General features: G+C 39.9%; 2 protein-coding genes across 6 annotated transcripts; one reads left to right on the top strand and one right to left on the bottom strand.

The window, feature by feature from the left end:
* Positions 1-3,863: 3,863 nt before the first annotated feature.
* On the bottom strand, positions 3,864-11,321 carry nae1 (nedd8 activating enzyme E1 subunit 1). Of its 2 annotated transcripts, XM_080489726.1 has the most exons (21): positions 11,249-11,321; positions 10,429-10,568; positions 9,382-9,485; positions 9,239-9,299; positions 9,110-9,140; positions 8,712-8,783; positions 8,450-8,529; positions 7,884-7,993; positions 7,644-7,753; positions 7,494-7,556; positions 7,320-7,383; positions 7,131-7,222; positions 6,966-7,025; positions 6,736-6,869; positions 6,573-6,648; positions 6,053-6,092; positions 5,532-5,618; positions 5,305-5,397; positions 4,774-4,888; positions 4,649-4,698; positions 3,864-4,559 (listed from the first exon to the last, which is right to left on the bottom strand). In XM_080489726.1, the coding sequence occupies exons 2-21, from the start codon at positions 10,554-10,556 to the stop codon at positions 4,450-4,452; spliced, it is 1,680 nt and encodes a 559-aa protein (XP_080345852.1). In that variant the 5' UTR covers positions 10,557-10,568; positions 11,249-11,321; the 3' UTR covers positions 3,864-4,449. The 2 variants fall into 2 exon arrangements, with proteins under 2 accessions (XP_080345852.1, XP_080345851.1); XM_080489725.1 differs by lacking the exon at positions 11,249-11,321 and having other exon boundaries at positions 10,429-11,161.
* ca7 (carbonic anhydrase VII) lies at positions 11,230-18,405 on the top strand. Of its 4 annotated transcripts, none has more exons than XR_013936397.1 (8): positions 11,254-11,399; positions 11,913-12,110; positions 13,892-14,010; positions 14,185-14,280; positions 14,455-14,517; positions 14,601-14,756; positions 15,778-15,910; positions 17,080-18,363. XR_013936397.1 is itself a non-coding variant. In XM_080489744.1 (7 exons), the coding sequence occupies exons 1-7, from the start codon at positions 11,335-11,337 to the stop codon at positions 17,197-17,199; spliced, it is 789 nt and encodes a 262-aa protein (XP_080345870.1). In that variant the 5' UTR covers positions 11,230-11,334; the 3' UTR covers positions 17,200-18,405. The 4 variants fall into 4 exon arrangements, 2 of the variants coding, with proteins under 2 accessions (XP_080345870.1, XP_080345869.1); XR_013936396.1 differs by having other exon boundaries at positions 11,260-11,371; positions 17,080-18,405; XM_080489744.1 differs by lacking the exon at positions 15,778-15,910 and having other exon boundaries at positions 11,230-11,371; positions 17,080-18,405.
* Positions 18,406-19,700: the final 1,295 nt, after the last annotated feature.

The following is a 19,700-nucleotide window of genomic DNA, read 5'->3' as shown; positions in this document are numbered from 1 at the left end:
AGGAGGTGAACCACTTGGATCCCAGCCAGGTAAATTGTTCCAACAAGCGGCCATGAGCCATGAGAAGATCCATCCTCTCTCCCACCGCCTTCGGTCCTCACGGTTAACGACGAGTTTGTTAAATTCAACCTTTTTATCCAGCGATAGGATGTGACTGAGGCAAACACAAACCTCGTCCTTGCAGGGGATATTACCATCAATCTTCCACATTTAGTGCGCACTTTCCTTCATTTCCCCACGCTGACTCATTCAACCCCCCCCCCCCCCCCCCCCTTCTCTCCATTTATTGCTAGAAGCTTCCAGCAAGAAGCTTCGCTGGCAGTGTGGCTCCTCTGCAGGCTCTGCCTCTGATTTACTGATTGATTTCTGCATTAACGACCACCTCCCCCTCCTTCCAACTGCCCCTTGCACATGCACACACATATCCATTGTCGAGCCTCTGCTGTGGCTTGAAGATAAAGAGGAAAGCTGAGGCCTTGATAATGTGTGAATGTAGAGAGACGGATGAGGCCAGAATCTGTCGAGTCTTTTATACTAAAAACTCTCTAACAATGGGATGAAACAAACGAGGGCTGCTTGTTGTGATGCTCCACCTACAGACGGTAAACACCTGAATTCTCAGCTCTTCTTTGTCTAAAGCAAGTAAATGTTGAGTTTTTGCTCACCGTTTCACCCTTTGATCCACAAATTATTTCAAATGACCGTTTTATCGGCTCCTCAATAGTTGGGAAACACAATGGGGCATTTAATGCTGTTGGGGCGACATTACCTCAGTAGTTGGTGGATATGAAAAAATAAATAAAATCTAAAATCATAACTCAAGAATAGAACTCCAGATAGATAAAAAAAATATATTGCTCTCATTCTTCAGTATGATTTGCTGGAAATTCAATGTAGCGAGAATGACGACAGTGGTTAGTCCTCTTGCCTCACAATGAGAACATTGGAATCCAGGCCGAGGGGCTATTCTGTGTGGTTTGCATGTTTTTCCTGTTCGGTCCTGGAATACCGGTTTGCTTTGGGCAGTGCACTTCCTCCCACAGAACAGACACTACGTGTCGAAGGACGACCTGACAAAATGACTCTTCGCTGCTATGCTTGTGTTTATTGTTCGTCTCCCCGTGTTTTGACATGTGACTTTTTCTTGGAATATAGTATAATTTATTGATCCCATGCATAGCGATTTATGTTGTTCAGGGTCGCGGGGTTCTGGAGCCAATCCCAGCTAACTATGGGCGAGGGCCACGTGCTTTATTGATTCCACCGAGCTCGGGGAGCTACAGTGGTGACCTGTCAGTTGTGAGATTTTAACCTCAGCTTCTCCAACCTCGAGGCCACCGGCACTCCATGACTGGTGACATGCCCACTGTTCACAGTACCTTTGCCAATAGCTGCAATCAGCTTCAGTGCACTGCAGAGGGTAATATTATGTTGATATCAGCTTCACAATTTGCTCCAGCAGCAAAAGAAAAAAATTAATATATATATATTTAGGGTGATGCAATGTTTTTGAGAAAAAGCTACTTAGAAAAACAAATACACCAAAAGTTTAACAAAAGAATTACGTAACTATTATGTCACTGTGTTGACTGTCGAAAATGTTGTTGACTAAATCCATCACCTGATTTTCTGCAAACATTGCATGCATACACTTGCAAGTTATATCGAGGTCTTCGGATCCTTCAAAGAGAAACAGGTTCATAGAAAGGTGCTTTGTGAAGCCCCGGGATGGCCAAGTCATGACCTGCTGTCATGTGATAGCCATGAGGCGAACTAAGCAAATGATTCTTTGCCATCTTTTTAAGTTCACATGTGATTGAGTATTTAATTTGGAACCACTGGTTCTAAATGGGAAATGACAACCACATGCTTGCAAACCACAAGCCTTCTGCTCACTGAAGCATGACCCATTTCTCATGACACTTCTTCATATCATGCCCCAAAAAAAGGTCTTTTTATCCCACTGACAAGGGGTCAAATCAAGCAGACTATTCCCCTGAGAGATGTTTGGATGTTTTTCATCTGCAACACAGGTAGGTTTTCACCTCAGGAGTCACATGCAGCCCAGGTTCATCCAACAATCCAACTAACAGCGACAGTAAATATTTCACTATTTGTTCAGTGCAGAGAGCTACAACTACACGAATCACTAATAACTTAACAAACCATAAAAAACCCGGAATAACTAAAGCACAAGTGCAACTTTAGAATGAGACAATTTTATATGTTACCTGATATCTAATACAGTGAAATGTGCAAAAAATATGTATTTCATTTGGATCTCTCGAATTCTTCTTAAATTCTGCATCTAAAATTGTCTGTTAGTCCAAATGTACATTTAGTTTCACAAAAACTTTGTGACCCCCAGTGAGGAAACCAGAAGCAGTAGTTGCCGTCAAAGAAAATTTGAATTACATATTCACATAGTAATCTTTCCATTTTGCAAGAGCTGTATGGTCAACGTCCCTCATTAAACAGCAAGACATAAGGAGTAGATTACCAGGTTTCTGAAAAATGTGCATTATAAGCTCAAGATGCACAAAACTGAATGCGGACAATATTTTCCCATCTTAGAAGCACTTTTTTGACATCCTCTATTTCATTCTCTCACTTCTAAACACCCTTCTTTCAAAAACCCATTGAACCCTCATGTTTTGAAAGTTAAGGGCATGTCTTCTTGGCCTGTTAGTTTCTATGTTATCTCGTATCAGCAACCATCCTCACGAGAGTGGTTGCGTTAGGTTACAGGGAAACACGAGTTGCTGCTGGGACTCTGATAGTAAGGGGATTCAGTGCAACAACTGAAGACAGCTTGGCGTGTTTACAGTGGTCAGCGGTGGATGTTATATATTAGGATGTTGACACAGCTGTAAACAGACCTGAAGGACACTGGGAAATAAGATTTGTGGCAGAATGCGATCACGTGTCGCCGTCGGCAGTGTCTTGAAGTTAAAGTTGAGTGTTGAAAAGGGCTACAGGAGAGCGGTCTGCCTCATTGTATGGGTGCCTCATGCAAACGGAGAGATAAAATGACGTTGTTCAAACAATGGAAACGCTTCACTTGTTTTTGATGGAAACACTAACCCCCCTGCACTTTATCTTTACTTAAGAGGTGGACACAGAAGTAAAGAAATGTAAAACACCCATTTTAAACCCCCGATGAACTTATGTTCACTTTAGGGATGTCTCTAAAGAGCAAAAAAGGAAAAGACTGTTTTGCCCCAGTAAACATGGCCCTGCTGTACGTGATAATCTTAAAGAGGCAGTGGATAGATGCACAGATGCTAATCTTATGAGGCAGACGATAAAATCTTGGTTGAGAAAATGGCCAGAGTACTCTTTGGCAACCTGCTATATCCTTCTCAGACGGAGACGAAGGGTGTGAATGTGTGTGTGCGTGTGTGTGTGGGACACATAGCTGGCGGGAAAATATCTGGTCAGGCAATTTTCCATTCAGCCAGAGTATGGGTGGGAGGTGGGGGGGGGAGACAACAACAAATGAGGGATTTTAGTCCGTCCAACAGTTACATCACAATAACCCTTATAACTTAATTCTCCAACAGATCCCTGCTGCATATTAGATTATGCTCATAACAGAGTCCCAGTGTGTTTTAGAGCATCTCAGAGAAGCCTGTTGTGAAACAATACACCGGTTAATAGGTAACGCTGCAAGTTCCTTGGTTTTAACGTATGTATTCAGTGGTCAGCAGTCACAAATTGGTCACTGTATAAGAATGTGACACAAACCTGAAGCAGCACGCTGATCCACAGTGGTAAAAGATGGAAGAGCGCCCCCTGGTGATGACTAAAACAATGTCAGAAGTCAAACACCGGATGAGGGAAAGTCACATTAGGAGACTGTGAAGAAGCTCACATGCTTGTCATCAGGTATTTATTCAGGTTAAATAAGTGTGAAATCTGTTTTACAACTATTAAGTCAACAAATCAGAATGGCTTAACTCAAACTGTTTACCAGACTGGAACTGAGCAGAAGTGAAACTGTCCAAGCTCAAAGGTCAGCAGAGATGAGGAGAAAATCCTTTCTGCATACAATAAGTGCATCAACATGAAGGGTGTTTTATAGAAAGAAGACCGTTACCTATTATATAAATTATACAGCTTGTGCCACTATCGGAGGGATAAGTACACAAAACATTACGATGATGAAATATGTCATCCATACTTCCAGACGAAAATACAAGATGAAGGTTTTGACTCTCATGACTTTCATTTAATGTCTGCCCAAAACACAAACAATGTTCAAAGAAGTTCTCCACCAGTGCAATATTGACTTCTTCCTGCTTGAGAGGTTCAAAAAGTCTTTATAACAAACACATGTAGTTGCATAACTGTATTTGAACAAAACGAGATTGTGATCTTTCTGCCAATCTGAGGTGCAATGAATTTTGAATCCAGTTCTTTCCTGGCATTTATTCAGGCTTACTGGAATCACAGCTGCAGCGTGGCAGAGGTCTGTGACATGGCGTTGTAGATGAAGGTGTTGTTGAAGGGCACAAACTGGTGGCTGATGATCTTGATGGCCTCTTGGGCAGCGGATCCTAAACAAACAAGTCAGCAAACGTTAACAGACGGATTCGATTCGAGAACACTGATCTCTAGTTGAAAACCTACACACAAGAGTATTTACCTCCCAAAAATGCTGCAACAGTATGTGGCTCTGATGCACCATATCGACAACTGCAAAAGGGGTTAGACATTTTAATAGTTAATCCCTGCTGTAGCGGTTCTTGTGAATCTAGCGGTAAGACTTACAACTCGTGGATGTAGTCGTCTTTGATGTTGACATTCAGCCCGTACTCCTGCAGCAGGCTGTTCACACAAAGCTTCAGTTTGCTGATGTCATCCTCCACCTGGTAGTTATAAACTCCTGAAATCCCCAAAAAGAGAAATGAAAACAGAAGTTAAAAAAAAAAAGAAGAAAAAAAAAAGAATCTATTTTGGACTCTAGATTATGTAAACAAAGATCACAACAGGAGTAAAGAGTGAAATATCAGGTCGGAGAAATTGAGACATTTCTATACAACTGTGTAACAGCAACACAGACGTATATCAATACTAATTTGATGCAAAAGACTAGAACTTTTCTTTCCGCTGTCGTCACAAGTCGACATAACTTGTCAAAAAGCAATAACACCACCTTGTGGAAAGACTTGCAGCTTTAGAACCAGAAATCCACAAAAAAAAAAAAAAAAAAAAAAAAGTTGGGATATTGTGAAAGTCCACTTCATGGAGGGGGATCACAAACTTCCCACTCAAGTTCCAAATCACATGAATTCAGCGAACCTGGATAGCGGGAGTGCTGTTGATAGAACCGTTCAACTGCTCGCAGGATGAGGTAGAAGACCATTTCGCTGTCTGAATTGTCCATGTACGAAGCTGAAAAGACAACACGGTCTTGTTAATATAAAATATAGATCCTTTACACGTCCCGTAACAGTACTGATCGAACACAAGTGGTGCCCCAAAAAAACGAACTATTTAATCCAACTGATAATAAATCTGCAACTTACTGATTTCGTCTTTATTTACTGTATCCACACCGTATTCCTCGCCAAGAGACCTACAACACACCACCCGCAGAAACGATGCATTCTTACCTACATGGAGACACACACACACCGACCAGTGAGGAGTTAAACTACTGCAGGTGCAGGAAAAATAACCGATCAGTGCGGAGCACAGTGACAGACACACACCAGGAGCAAAGCTCTAAGACAAGACGGGAAAGGCAGTGGTGTCTGATGAAGAAAAGACAAAAATGTACCTGTCAAACATGCAGATTTGCATTAGAAGTAACGCCAATGAGTGTAAATAATGTGACTTCAGAAACTTAACTCAGCAGGTATATTAACATGCACAGTGCACTAATTACTATAAATGATACTGGTGGGTGAAATTAAAAGTACCCTTTTAAGTCACTGTGACACTTCATTGTAAATGTACTTGGAAAAAGTAGGTATAATGCAAATAGATGTAAATATTCTCAAAACAATCAAATATAAAAGTATAAAATCAAAGAAGAGGTGCTTACAGAACAGTTTGATGTCTTTCTCCGAGATGCTTTCTGGTGGCTGGTGAAAAGAAACAATCACAAAGTGGAAGTTAATTATTTCTTCACTGAATTTCTTTTAAGTTGTATTTTTAAGAACACATTTATGTTTGCCATACATTTAGGAGTTGAGAGTAAAATCTTATATATTTTCAAACATGTGCCTGTTAAAGTATAAGAACGCAAAACTAACTCAAAATCCAGAAGAATAATGGTAATAATAATAAGTTAATGAGAATTTGTTTCACAAGTTAGTTAAACTTGTAGGAATGCAGCTGCATGTATTTCTCTAAACTAATGTATATGATCTAGTGCTTTTTAGATGATGGTGTCTATCATTTCTATCTTATGAATGTCTATCATTCAATGTGAAGATATTAAAGTTGTTGTTTCGTCACTGCTCACTTAATTTATTCACTTTAATATTAAGACATTTTAAATTTCGTAGGCACAGAGCTGAAATAAAAATCCCTTGTGAAGATCTTACAGATGAGCAGCATACCTTGCCAACAGACTGTAGTAGATTTTCGACATGTTTGGAAACGACCGTGGCGTCCCGCATGGCCCTTTCCCTGAAACTATAAAACAAAACATCTTACAGAGGCAGCCTCGTTGATTATGTATTTCTATATCTACATATCTGCATCCGCATGTTGACACCGTACACATTCTGTAGGTTGATGAACTTCTGAGAATCAGCGATCATGTCGGGGATGGTTCCCCGCACTGGTAAACTTCCACGGCCTTCGTTATGAACAAACTCCTTAACAGCTCGCAGCATCACCCAGAAGGCGGATGTCTAGAAAATAAAACCAATTAAAACCTATTGTAGAGTTTAAAAGAGCAAATTTATTATTTTTTTTAATCGATGGAAAGAACCAAAAGAAACCAAAACCTGTGATGTGATGTTGTTGCACTGCTCGTGATTGAAGAGATCTTCAACAGCATTGGGAACCTGCAGTAACAAGATTCAGTACCAGAGTGGTGTCACTGCATTGAACTGTAAACTCTGATATTCGACTGAGAGGTTTAGGTTCCTAAATCAGTAAAGATATGGCACCTTGGTTGGATTTAAAGCGGTATTGACATTCTTAATAGCTTCTTCAAAGTTTTCCTCATCCTCTGGCACACCGTTATCATTCTTCCTGATCCCTGAAGGAACAAAAAAAAGAAAAAGGGGGGGATCAGATATTTGTTCCATTGAGAAATAGGCTCACGGGAATACTACACTGAATAGGACTGCAGATACCTTCTCGAATAAGTTTTCTGAAGGCTTCTTTCTCCTTGTAGGTTTTTGGTGGCTGACAGTTGTGCTACAAAACGAATGACAACACTTTAAGTCTTCACTGGAAGGTGACACCAAAACAAAACAAACAGTATTTGTTTGCCTGATAGAGGAAAAGCTCCAGACAAAGTGTCGTACCTCACTAAGCCACCTCTCCAGGTATTTTGCAACAATGATAATCCACGGCGTGTGACTGTGATCCTACAGATTAAAAAGAGAATTAACAGAAAGGCTATTAATTGTGTAAAGCGACGGCAGTTTAAACACGCAGTGGTGATAAAGACCGACCTTCTTGTCCATGAGGTCAAGGTCAAAGGACTCAATGTGGTTCTTAAATTCAGGGAAGGGTTGGTCCAACCTCAGGTCCTCCAAGGCATTGTCTGGGTGAGATTCAATCACTGCAGACAGATGTGGAGAAAAACATTGATTCTTATAGATTAGTTCGAAATTCTAGAATGTTTTACCGAATGATTTTAATTTTAAACATTAAACTGTGGAGTGACTTTCAGGTGAAATAACATGACGGACCTGTGTGCTCCTGCACCACCAGCCTCATGTAGCCAATGAGGCCGTAAGTTTTACAGATTAGGAAGGGTACAGAGGCACTCCAAAGAACAGAGCCCAGCCTCAAACACGTGCTGTTGAATACAGATAGTCAAAGAAATTATTAGCACAGAAAAACAAACAATAGATATTTCCCAAATGATCCACTGCTCTTGTATATTCAGCTGCACACAGGAGTTACCACAGTATGTCATCGCAGCTTGCACCATAAGCAGGGCTAATTGTTATGCTGGCCATCCACCCTGCTGCAACCATGAAACATTTAATAGAACTAAATATTATAAAATCAGTCGGCCCAATTGAAAATTTTGACATAAGAATGTTGCAGTGGGTGTGAATAAACGGTCGCGGCGATATTATCTGAAAGTGACCCTCCTCTGTGCCAAGTTTGTTTTTTAAACAACGTCAGAATATTTTATTTAATACTTCTTCTTTACAATTATATATAAAAATAAAAAAGTTCTCATCAAGTATAACTTCTCATGAACTCGTTTAGCAATAATATGCTCACACGAACACACATTACATACCTTTCTGGTATCTGGACACCAATGACTATGGTAAACCTGTTGAAAAACTCTGGGTTGTCGTCTAGAAGCTTGTCAGGGCTCTGCAGGAGTGACAGAAAGTTTATTTATTTATTTATTTTGAAAAAGGTGGGGTGTTTCAGTATATCTTAACACTGGCATTATTAGGCATTTGGATGACTTGTGCATTTTGAGTTCCCACTGAAAAAGTGTGCAAGTTGAGAAAACATTTGTGGGTCGGTGGTGTTCTTCAAACAACACAAACCTCCTCGACAAAGTTTCCAGAGACGTCACTGTTCAGCTCCTGCAGCAGTTCAGTGGCAGCCTGTGCTCTGTTCTGCAATATGAAAACTACGATCAGAGCACATACAAAGATGCCGGAAGGGGCATTTGTCCTAAAAACAAACAAACAAACAACTGATGTACTGTCTAGTTATGACAGTCCATGGGTAGATATAGATATCAAAAGTGAAGCTTTTGGAAATGTAATTTTACCAAGTACTATGAAAGACTTATTTATGATTAAATATACTATGTTTATCCCTCTTGGGTAAAATACTTCTCTGTATTTAACATGTACTATTCAAGCTTAGATAGATAGATAGATAGATAGATAGATAGATAGATAGATAGATAGATAGATAGATAGATAGACACGCATACCTTTCCAATGCTCTCACAGCTCAGGAAGAAGCTGCAAAACAAGATTAAGAAAGTCAACAATGAATGTAAACCTTAAACCACACAATATATTCGAAATCTTACTTATGAGTTTAAAATGATCTCTCTCACTTGTTTCCAACATCTTCCCCTGTGACTGCATGTCCATCAACTATGGTAAACGCTCCAATACCTGAGAAAGAGATCATTTCATTCAGTCAGATGCTGTTTTAACCAGCTGCAGAGCGGTCACAAATACAGAAACATTTGTTTACCTGGAAGCACGAGGTTCTTCAGGATCTCTGTACCGGTCGCTGTGGCATTGATGAGGCAGACGTTTGCGTTCTCCAAAGCTTCTTGGCCGTGGTCACCCCAAAGTCTGAAAGCACCCAACACAATGTGGACAAGCGTTTCCATGAAGTGATGCAACTCATCCTCATTGTATAACCAACCAGACAAGTTGAATATATGATTATATGTGGATATATATGGGTGGATGTGTCAGAACTTTTTACGACTGAACAGAGAAATAACATATTGTACATAATTGTTTTCGGACCCAAATAAGAATGGTTAAAGGTCAGCATGCATCTTATCTAGAAAGATTACTGATTAAACAATATTCTGAGAAACTTGGTCGTGCATTTATTTTCAGCTGCAGCTCATGCAGTGTCCTCACCAACACAAAGAGGGTGGAGCACATTACCCCTGATCATCAATCTCTGACTCCGGCTACCTGTGTGTTAAAGGGTTGACTTCAACATCTTACCTATTGTCTATAAAGCTTTGAAACGTCTCAGATTTACTATTAGAATATGAAACATGCAGACCCCAGAGGTCCTCAGGAGGAGGTAAACAGGGCGAAGCAGCTTTTAGTTCCTATGCTCTTCACCTGTGGGGCAAACTTCCTAAAAAATCTCAGGACTACAGACACACGAACTTCTTTTAAATCAGGCCTCAAAACATTATTATTTACTCCAGCTTCCCAATACCAAGCAGCACTCTGAATCGCCTTGTGTCTGAATGGTGCTGTATATATAAACGTCCCTTGCCTGGCATCCACGCCAATGGCTGACAACATCAGACAGAACAAAAGAGACAAACCTTGACGGGATACTATCTTTTACTCAAAGAAGTGATGGATAAACAGCCTCCAAACATAAAATCCTTCGCAGATAGCTGTCGTGTTAGCACAGAGAGCTAAACGTGGCTAACGCTCGCGCTGCAGTCTCGCTGCTCCTGCTCAAAACGCTCACACAAAACACTTACACTAGTCACGTAGAGGAAAACTGTTCCTCTGTGAAGCTGTTGTTTGAACCTACCTCAGCTGTCTGTCGTATTTTTGTTCTTTGGAGGCTTTGGTGGCAGCCATCGTCCCGCTCCAATGACTGAAGGCGTCTTCACTTCCGCCTCGGCAGATTCGACACAAAACATGCCGCGAAAAACACATTGAGCAGCAGCACTTTCGACACAAATGATCACGTCGCGAAAGGGAAAACATTTTATACTGGTATTAAAATCATCATCATCTTGGGATTATAAAGTAGGACGAGGCTACTTATTCCTGACCATATATACAATGCATTTTGCATTATACTTAAATTGATTCTAATCCAGCAGATTGCACAAATGTAAAGATTACAAGAATAGCCACAGATACATGCAGAATGACCACAAACAAACACAAAACGACAACAAAGACACACCGAGATTAGCAGGCTTCACTGATCTAGTATTTACACTGGTTATTTAAAATGTCATATAAATTAATTTAGTAGCAATTTAGCAGATTGAAACATAGATTATAAATCATATTGATTGAAGACAAATACCACCACGAGGGACAATCAAACCACTAAAATGATTGAAATCGAACAAGCTGTAAGATAAACAACATGACACGTGGAGATGGATCAGTTATTTTGTGTGAATATATGATCAGAAAATACAAATTAATTAATTAATAAAAGGGTTGAATACATACAAAAGGTATGGCTATGGATATACGTGTGTGTGTGTGTGCGTGTGTGTCTGTGTCTGGGTCTGTGTCTGTGTAAGAGAGAGCGGAAGGGAGGGGCGTGTCACACACTGATAATTGCCCTTCCCCTTTGGACGCTACTTAAAGTTCATCAATAGACTCACCGGCTGATGTGCGTGGTCGTCCTTCGCGTGCGCACCGGAGCGCAGCACGGACAGCTCGGATTGACCCGAATCCTCCAACAGGGACAATGACAGGGAATCACTGGGGATATGGGAAGGAGGACGGTAAGACAGCACAGCATCCAAGCACCAGGCACGGTCTTTATTGTTTCTCTCATCAAGACAATTTATCTTGCAGCAATTGTTTCTTTATTGTTTCTTCTTCTGCTGGCTGAGGGCTGCACAGGAGCACCGTGGACATTAAGATGGCTGTTAATGCGAGATTAGCCCTGGGCTTAAAGGGTTGACTGCTGTCACCTTATCCCGGCTTTCTCCTCCATACTCCCGAGTTTAAATAAAACCAAACATGGGATTTAATTTGTGTTGTTGATTAAGTTGCAGCACAGGCATTGTTTTAATGCCGAGGAAATAGCATAAAGTGATTTTCATCATTACCTTTTGAATATTGTCTGTAAACTTTGAGTTGATTGTCCGTCTTGTTGCTTCTGGAGAAGAACTGTTGATGCTTCTTTTGGTTTGGTTCTAATACTTTGGAAAGATTCATTTCACTCACACAATATATAAATTGTGTTGACTGTTAAGATATAAAGATGTATTCATCATGAGATATTAACATTTCTGCTTGCATTTCTTTACTTATTTAAAGGTCCCTCTGCATGGCACAGAAGTTATCCAGTTGCCAAGGGGAACCGGCAGTCTCCTATTGACATCGTCCCTCAACAGGCTTTCCATGACAACAGTCTGGGTCTGATTATTGTAAACTATGATCACTGTACATCCATCAACATTTCCAATAACGGACACTCCGTTGTTGTGGAGTTTGTTGACTCAGATAATCGCTCAGGTGAGACAAAGGTGTTTTGAATGATGTCCCGTTCTCTACAGCAACGTCAGTGTCCAGTCTGGTCTTTAGTCCTTCCAAAAAGGTGAATCAGTCGCATTATGTAAACAAGCCAAGCAATCAATTTAACCATGCTCTCATTTTTAAATCAGTCTTGAAACAAACTTGATTGTGTTTTTAGTGAAAATAAAATAAGAAGTCTGCCTCGGCAGGGAAAATTAGCCTTACCCTGATATGTCCTTTGAATGCCTTAAAAGGCGGTCTGCTTTGCACCTATTAACGCTGGTCACAGTTCAGAGATAATCGTGTTCTTGACTTTGATTCCTGTTGCCACCTGCATGTACTGGAAATCGGCTCTGAAACTTTCCTTTCAGTAAACATGCATCTCAAAAGATGCGATTACCTGGATTTTTAGAAAGTGCAAACCGTGTGCATTACTGGCCAAAATCAACGGTTGCAAATGAACCTTTGATTATGTTGCAGGGAAGTGGAGACGGCAGATGGCACTTAGCAGTATGAGTGTCTGTCTGCTGGACAAGAGATACCAAAACTTCAGGTGATCTCAGTGGTTATTATGACAATATTTGGCTTTATCACTGGGTGTTTCCACGTTCACTACCCTGTCATTAGCACAAATGATAAGCCCAGAAATGGTGGCTATTTAGGAGAGACAGACAGCAAACAAATAGCTATTACTGGAAAAAAAAAACTAAATGAGTAAAACGATAGAAAGTAAAGTCTTAGGAAAAATAATCAAGCGTCTTCCACCATTATGCACAAATTAAAGTGGGTGCGTGTGCTCGTGTGCTCGCGTGCGTGTGCGTGTGTGTGTGGTGCAAACAGTAACACTCATCTCTAGGATATGAAGTGTGGTAATACTGCTGAAAACTAGTAAATTAATAATACCCTGTATAATTATTTTTTAAGGATGCAGACTGCTGGGTCAAATGAAATGACATGTTATACTAGTTTCCTCTGGAAGTTATCACCTGTACCTTTTTGTCAGGGTCCTATTTTATGATCAGATGATTTCTGGTTCAGCATGTGATTGTAAAAGTGGCTATATCGTAAACCCAACTGTAAAAACGGTCTCGAATAAAGAAATTCTTCATAGTACTCACACACAGCAAAATAAATTTGTCTAAATGTTTTGGCTATATGTTGCCTTGTTTTTAAAATCTTTGCCAAGACAAGTAGTTGCTTTGTGCGAGTCCTGCATAGCAAGTCTGACTTTGACTGTTGTGACCCGTTTCTCAAAATGATGTCAGCAGCGTCACAATGAATAACAATCAGACGGTGCTGGTGAAGAAGTCCATATCCTGCAATGCAGCCAAACAGACCCAAGGAAATGGTCTGTAAGATGAAGTTAATTTGGTAAATCTCATTCGGATAAAAAATAAAGTTATCGTTGGTGACCGTTTTAACCAATAGATATTGATTAAAAATGGCATAAAATAGAATATAGCAGGTTTTTTTTTTTTAAAGCACGTGATTCGACTTATCAGCACCTGACAATATCCCTGATGGGTATGATAATTAGGTAAGCCTTTCTCTACTTTTCCCTTCAGCTTTGACTGAGAACTATGATACAATCTATTCAGTGTTACCAGACTGAGTCAGCCTGTGGTGCTGAGGCTGTACCAAGCTGCTTGGATGATGCAACACACAGGATGTTCTGCTGGAAAGCAGTTTGTGTGACACCCACAGAGAGCAGGGGAGGTTGTGGATGCATATGTGCCAATACTAAACCTTTTTTTTTTTTTTACATTCCTGATCTCCTACAGTGATCCAGGGAGGCCCACTCGACAATCCCTACAGGCTGAAACAGTTTCACTTCCACTGGGGTGGGAAGGGATGCGATGGCTCCGAGCACACTGTTGCAGGATATAGCTATGCATCTGAGGTCGGCACTAAAGCCCTACTCTTTCAGTGTGTACTAGATAAATACAGACATTATTTGGCACACGTGATAAAATATTCTGACCTACAATAAAATGCTACAATTATTTGATCAATCCAGGATTCATAACCCACTTCTCGTTCTGTTTTATAGTAATTTTTATTCTCACCCTCTTAGCTTCATTTAGTCCACTGGAATGCTGTCAAGTACAAGACGTTTGCGGAGGCAGCGACGGCTCCCGACGGTCTCGCTGTCCTTGGCATCTTTTTAGAAGTAAGGCACTCCTCTTAAGTGCAGTCCGTTCTGTCTGCGTCACTTTCTTTTCCATTTTGTATTAATATGTTTGCCATTTGTTCCTATGTGGCAAAAACACCTCTGTAATACCACTGCAGTGTGTGTTTGTGTGTGGGTGTGGATTTCATATTAATGAACAATTTCTCATGCAAGACAGGTGATGACCACAGGTGGCTCCACACAATAACAGATGCTTTATACATGGTGAAATATAAGGTGAGTGCTGGCTGCTGTTTACAACCTGCACTCAACATTATTGCAGTGCCATTAAAGCCGTTGCCTTTGTGTTTCTAATGCAGGGAAGTCTGACAGATTTCAAAGGTTTCAACCCCAAGTGCCTCCTCCCCAGCAGCCTGCATTACTGGACCTACCTGGGCTCGCTGACCACACCACCTCTTCATGAGAGTGTCATTTGGGTCGTCCTGAAGGAGCCGATCGTCGTGTCTGACAAACAGGTGAGGAGACGGTACAGGCACAACTCAAGATGGACGTTTTTAAAATTTTCCAATCTTATTCAAAGTTTGAATTTAGCCTTCAGATTCATATTATAATAAACCGAAAGATTTCAAGCCTTTTATTGATCAAATGAGATTAGATAAGACTAGATTTTTATACAAAACCCAAATTTCCAGAAAACCCCAAAGTGTTTTTTGCTCATACAGTATATGAAAAGTGTAGAACTGACAAAACACCTAACTTTTATATTATATTCACGTGTGACTTTTTTTTTATGGTGGGTAACACTTGATAGCTCAACTTTGTACTCTCAACCCACAAAATATATTTATCTCATGATAGCAATGCTATTTTTGCATTAGAAATGCCAGAGGAGCATGAGGAGCTACATTGCCTATTGTTACCTATTGTGTCAGTGATATTGAATGTTTGTCCAAAGTAATAAGTTGCATCCATGTTTTTTTTGTTGTGAATTGTGATTATTCCTGAAAATATCCCGTTTCAAATCACAAATAAGATAAATCAAAGACTTTTTAAAATGTAGTGTCACAATTGCAAGAGGCAAGTGTGACGTCCACAGCTCCACAAAATGTTCGGCTGTATATGTTTACTGGGCTCCGCACATCTATTGCCGTCAGAATTCACTATTACTGGATCAGTGTGCTCAGTTTGTTTTGTTTTTTACACACTCATCCGGTGAGTGATACTAGAGTTTACCTTTTTCTTCTGCAGCACATGCAGAAATATACAGTTAGGCAAGTGGATGATGCCGTATCCAGAGCAAGAGTGACCATCACTCATGGGGAATATTGTATCTGGATGAACTTGTTTTTATCCGCCCCTCTTAGCACTGAATTTAATCAGAAAGTTTCGGTCTGATAAGTCCAGGTTGTTGACATGCTAAGCTGACTAACTTGATGTCTGCAGCACATGCCTTCCAGGACCCCAAGTGAGCCGGCCCTGTGGCAACTGCTGCCGTCCTCTGGATTATACACTCACACTTTGTTTTGTTTTCTTCAGCCTGGTTGCCCATTTTTAACTCGGGGACTGTACATGAGGTATTGGATGTGCTATTGACAGTGGCACCTTGAGTGGTGTGGTCATGGATGATCTGTCTGTAAACCCATGTCTGGAGCAGAGCTGGGGGTGAAATGTAAGCTGGGCTCCTGGCCCCACAAACTTTGACTCCGGTGCTCAAGCCTTTGATCTCCTTTAGCTGATTATCCTGATGGATGAGTGACTGGATGACTGCAGGGTTTTTAATTGAGAAATGCTTGCATGGAGACCCAGCAGGGATAAGCCCTTGCATAACAGAGAATTATGTTGTTTTCTTCATTTCTTCACATAATGGTAGACATAAAAACAGCGAAAACACCAATATGCTGGCTATTAGGAGTCTTTTCATGCTTGCTTTAATTACAGAGTTTTTGTCCTCCACAGTAAATCACAATGAGTCTAATAATGAACATTTGGCTTGTTAAATATCAAAACGTGTTGTCTATGTTGTCAGAAGTGAATGTTGGTTTCTTGGTTAATTGACCGTCACTATCCACACACATACTTTTAAATTGGTGCCGTTTAATCTATGAAACAATTCCTGGAGTCTGATTACCATTTTTATCCATCTAGATGTTATTTAGACAGAATAGTCGCAGCTTACCAACCTGGAATCGGCTCCAAGAGGACCTGAAACTGTCCGATCTGATTACCCTGGAAAATTTTTAATGTGAGACAGAAAAATATCCAGAGAATGTCTGAAAGGTCTTGTTGGTGCTTCTGATTGTTTAAGAATATTGACAACATCACACCACAGGATTTTCTGATGTACGTCTTTGTACTTTGATTTTATTCCATCTGTCAGCTTATGCAAGTTTGCTACCCTGAACAGGATGTTAGTAATAATAACGGGGAAAAAATGCTATTTTATGTGTGGGATCGAGGGTAGTTGCTGTTCAAAGCAGGTCAGGCAAGGTTACACTGGCCAGTGGAGACATAAAATCCATAAATCAACATCTTTCTCATGGGTGTACCATATTTTTTCTCCTGTGGAGTCTTTTAGCAAAACCCCAAATTGCTCCCAATGGATAGATTGAGTGCCTTGCATGGCAGGTGTGTGTGTGTAAAGTGCTTTGGGGACTGCTCAAGTGGTGGAAAAGCACTATATAAGTGAAAACCATTTACCATGAGCTAACAGTGAATATCAGTAATACAATATTTTTGTCATGTCTTTTATGTGGTTTTAAAGTATCGCACATAATTTGCTTAACACAAAGAAAAATATTGTCTTTGTAAATGTAGTTTTTATTGGGTCTTTTTTTTCAGATGGGGAAATTCAGAACACTTCTATTCACTGGAGAAGAAGAGGATGAGAGGATACGCATGGAAAACAACTTCAGACCTCCACAGCCTCTCCAAGACAGGACAGTGCGTTCCTCCAATTAGTGTGACCTCAAAATGTCTGAGACAAAAGTGAATTCAGTGTACCTTTCACCTCATGGTAACTTGTCCTGAGTGTTTGGCATTAGTTTTTCTTTGTTTGTATGATTTAGAAAGGACTGCCGTTGCTCCCAAAACATTAACGTGGCATTTTTCCTCTTCTGCTAGGAGGGAGGAGGAACCAGCTTTATTTTGAACTATTGATCAAGAAAGTGGATTCATGAAGCTATATAATAATACTAGCACTTTAGTGAAAATAGCCAAATATTCAACAGAGGCGTATGTTTTTAGGGTAACATGAATATGCAATGGGAATGATTTCATATTAAAAGCTGGATTTGTACTGTTAGGACAATAAAAGGAAAGGTACAGTTCTTCTAGGCAACCAGAGGAAACAACAAGCTGGCCCTGTTCAGTGTGTTAGTATGTTTATGCAACTTCATAGTGGCGCAGACTGCTTGTAAACTGGTTTCATACCACTCTGCCATCTGCAGCTTCAAAGCCTGGGCCTCCTTGCTGATCCCGACTGATCCTTTTTGATCCACTCTGTTTCTGGGGGATTCCCAGTCCTTGTGGTCATTGATCCCTTCCCTCAGATTAGGGCTGCACCGAGGTTAAATTGCTCAGTTGTCCACGACTGGGGCCATAAAAACGCCAGGGCCTTCAGAGCTCAAAAGGGCTGAGATTCTGGATCCCCCACAGAGAGATTATTTGGGATTTATCAAAACTCCTTCAGGCCCAAACAAAACTACAACAAGCTTCATTTTTCAACCAAACTGTCAGAGATTAGACAGCATTCTTCTTGAAGTGTTATATTTGTTGCTGTGGCGCTTCTGAGGTGCATAATCTACTGACGTAATCCTTACTATCATTTCATATTCCCACCTTTGTGAAGAAATAAAGAATAAATGCCTGACAGAGTCCTTGGCTCTGCATTTTGGCGAGTTATGATAGCTTTGTGTAATGCTGGCCTTCAATTTGGATGGACAGGGATTTTTACTAATGCAGTGGAACAGCAGGGATGAAGAAAACGCACATGTAAAGAATGTCACTTCAGCCATCATGGTTTTACATTGTTGCTGAAACGTTACAAATGTCATTCATCGCCAGTTAGAATATTTTTGTATTGCATTCAACAATCTGCCATGTTTTCTGAAATAAATGAAATTCATAAAAATGTTTACAGTTTCTTAATAAATGGAGTGGATCAGCATTTACAGGATATGTAGCCTTTTGTGTCACATTATCTTTTTTTTTTTTTAAAACATAATTTTAGATATATATACAGTATATATATATATTATTCCTGATTGTGGTCTTGTAAATGTTTTGACATCAAATAATGTTTTGAAACTACAAAACAAATGTTGTTCTGTCCACAGAAGCAGACATTTACATTCATGCAATTAGAGAGAGGAGAGAAACTTGACTTGTCCTGTTTAGATTAATATCGTTGAGCCTTGTACCTGGAGATGGCATCCAGGAAAATGTTTAAACAGATCAGCATGCCAGTAGGAGCCAGTCGGCCATAAGAAGAAATTAGTAGCCAGATTGTACCTGCAGACAATGAGAGAAATAGAGGAAACATGTACTGTGACCAATCAATGATTTACCAACCGTGTCTATTGAACACACTACCCATAGCCACCATAGATAATCATTCAGTCCATGCTACAAAAAACAAACCAAAAAAACCCTACAAAATCTATTTCAACACTTTTCCAAACAAATGGCAGAAGTCATTATCTGATAAGAATTATAGTTTTTGCCCAAGACATATTTTGATGAGGCTGATTACATCTGGTAAAATATCTCGCATCTGCATTTGAAGGGAGCTTATTTTTTTTAACACACATAGCATAAGCATATATCGAAAGTGTGACTTTAGATGTTTTATCAAACCCAAATCACAAGACAATGCTATTTCTGAATATTCCATATTCTGTATTTGATTCATTTTTTAGTCTATTGAATAACTTCAAAGAAATGACACATGCCATTAGTTTAAATTGGTAAGAACATTGTATTCCCAGCAGAACATACATGTTGTATCTGATAATTATTGTAATTTACGTAGATACACTGGCCTCGGGGAGAATTTATATTCTTAAAGTGGTTAAGGTGAGTGACTTTGGTACTGGACGGGTGTTTAGGTTACAATGTTTTTCCACCAGATGGCGAGATGGAGTCTTTAGTGCAGACAAGAGAGTTCTTTTTAAAAAACATGTATACCGTTTGTTGAAACGCTGACACATAAACCAGAACCATTTCAGGTTAAAAAGAAAAGTAAATATAAAAGTATTGTATTATTTTGAATTGTGTGCTCAAAACTGCTTTAAGAGAATAGACGGAAAGCATGAATACAATTTAACACACATCTCATACTAACTCCTGATTTAATAACGCTTTGTGTAAATAGGTTGGATTGCAAATAAGATGCTTTTATGCAATTTTTGCATTTACTTGGATTTTTGTATTTATTTATCCATATATATTGTCCATGCACA

Source organism: Lipophrys pholis, assembly GCF_963383615.2.
Source record: "Lipophrys pholis genome assembly, chromosome: 2".
Lineage (NCBI taxonomy): Eukaryota > Metazoa > Chordata > Actinopteri > Blenniiformes > Blenniidae > Lipophrys > Lipophrys pholis.
The sequence above is the reverse complement of the archived record's forward strand: the minus strand, read 5'-3'. Positions and strand labels throughout refer to the sequence as shown.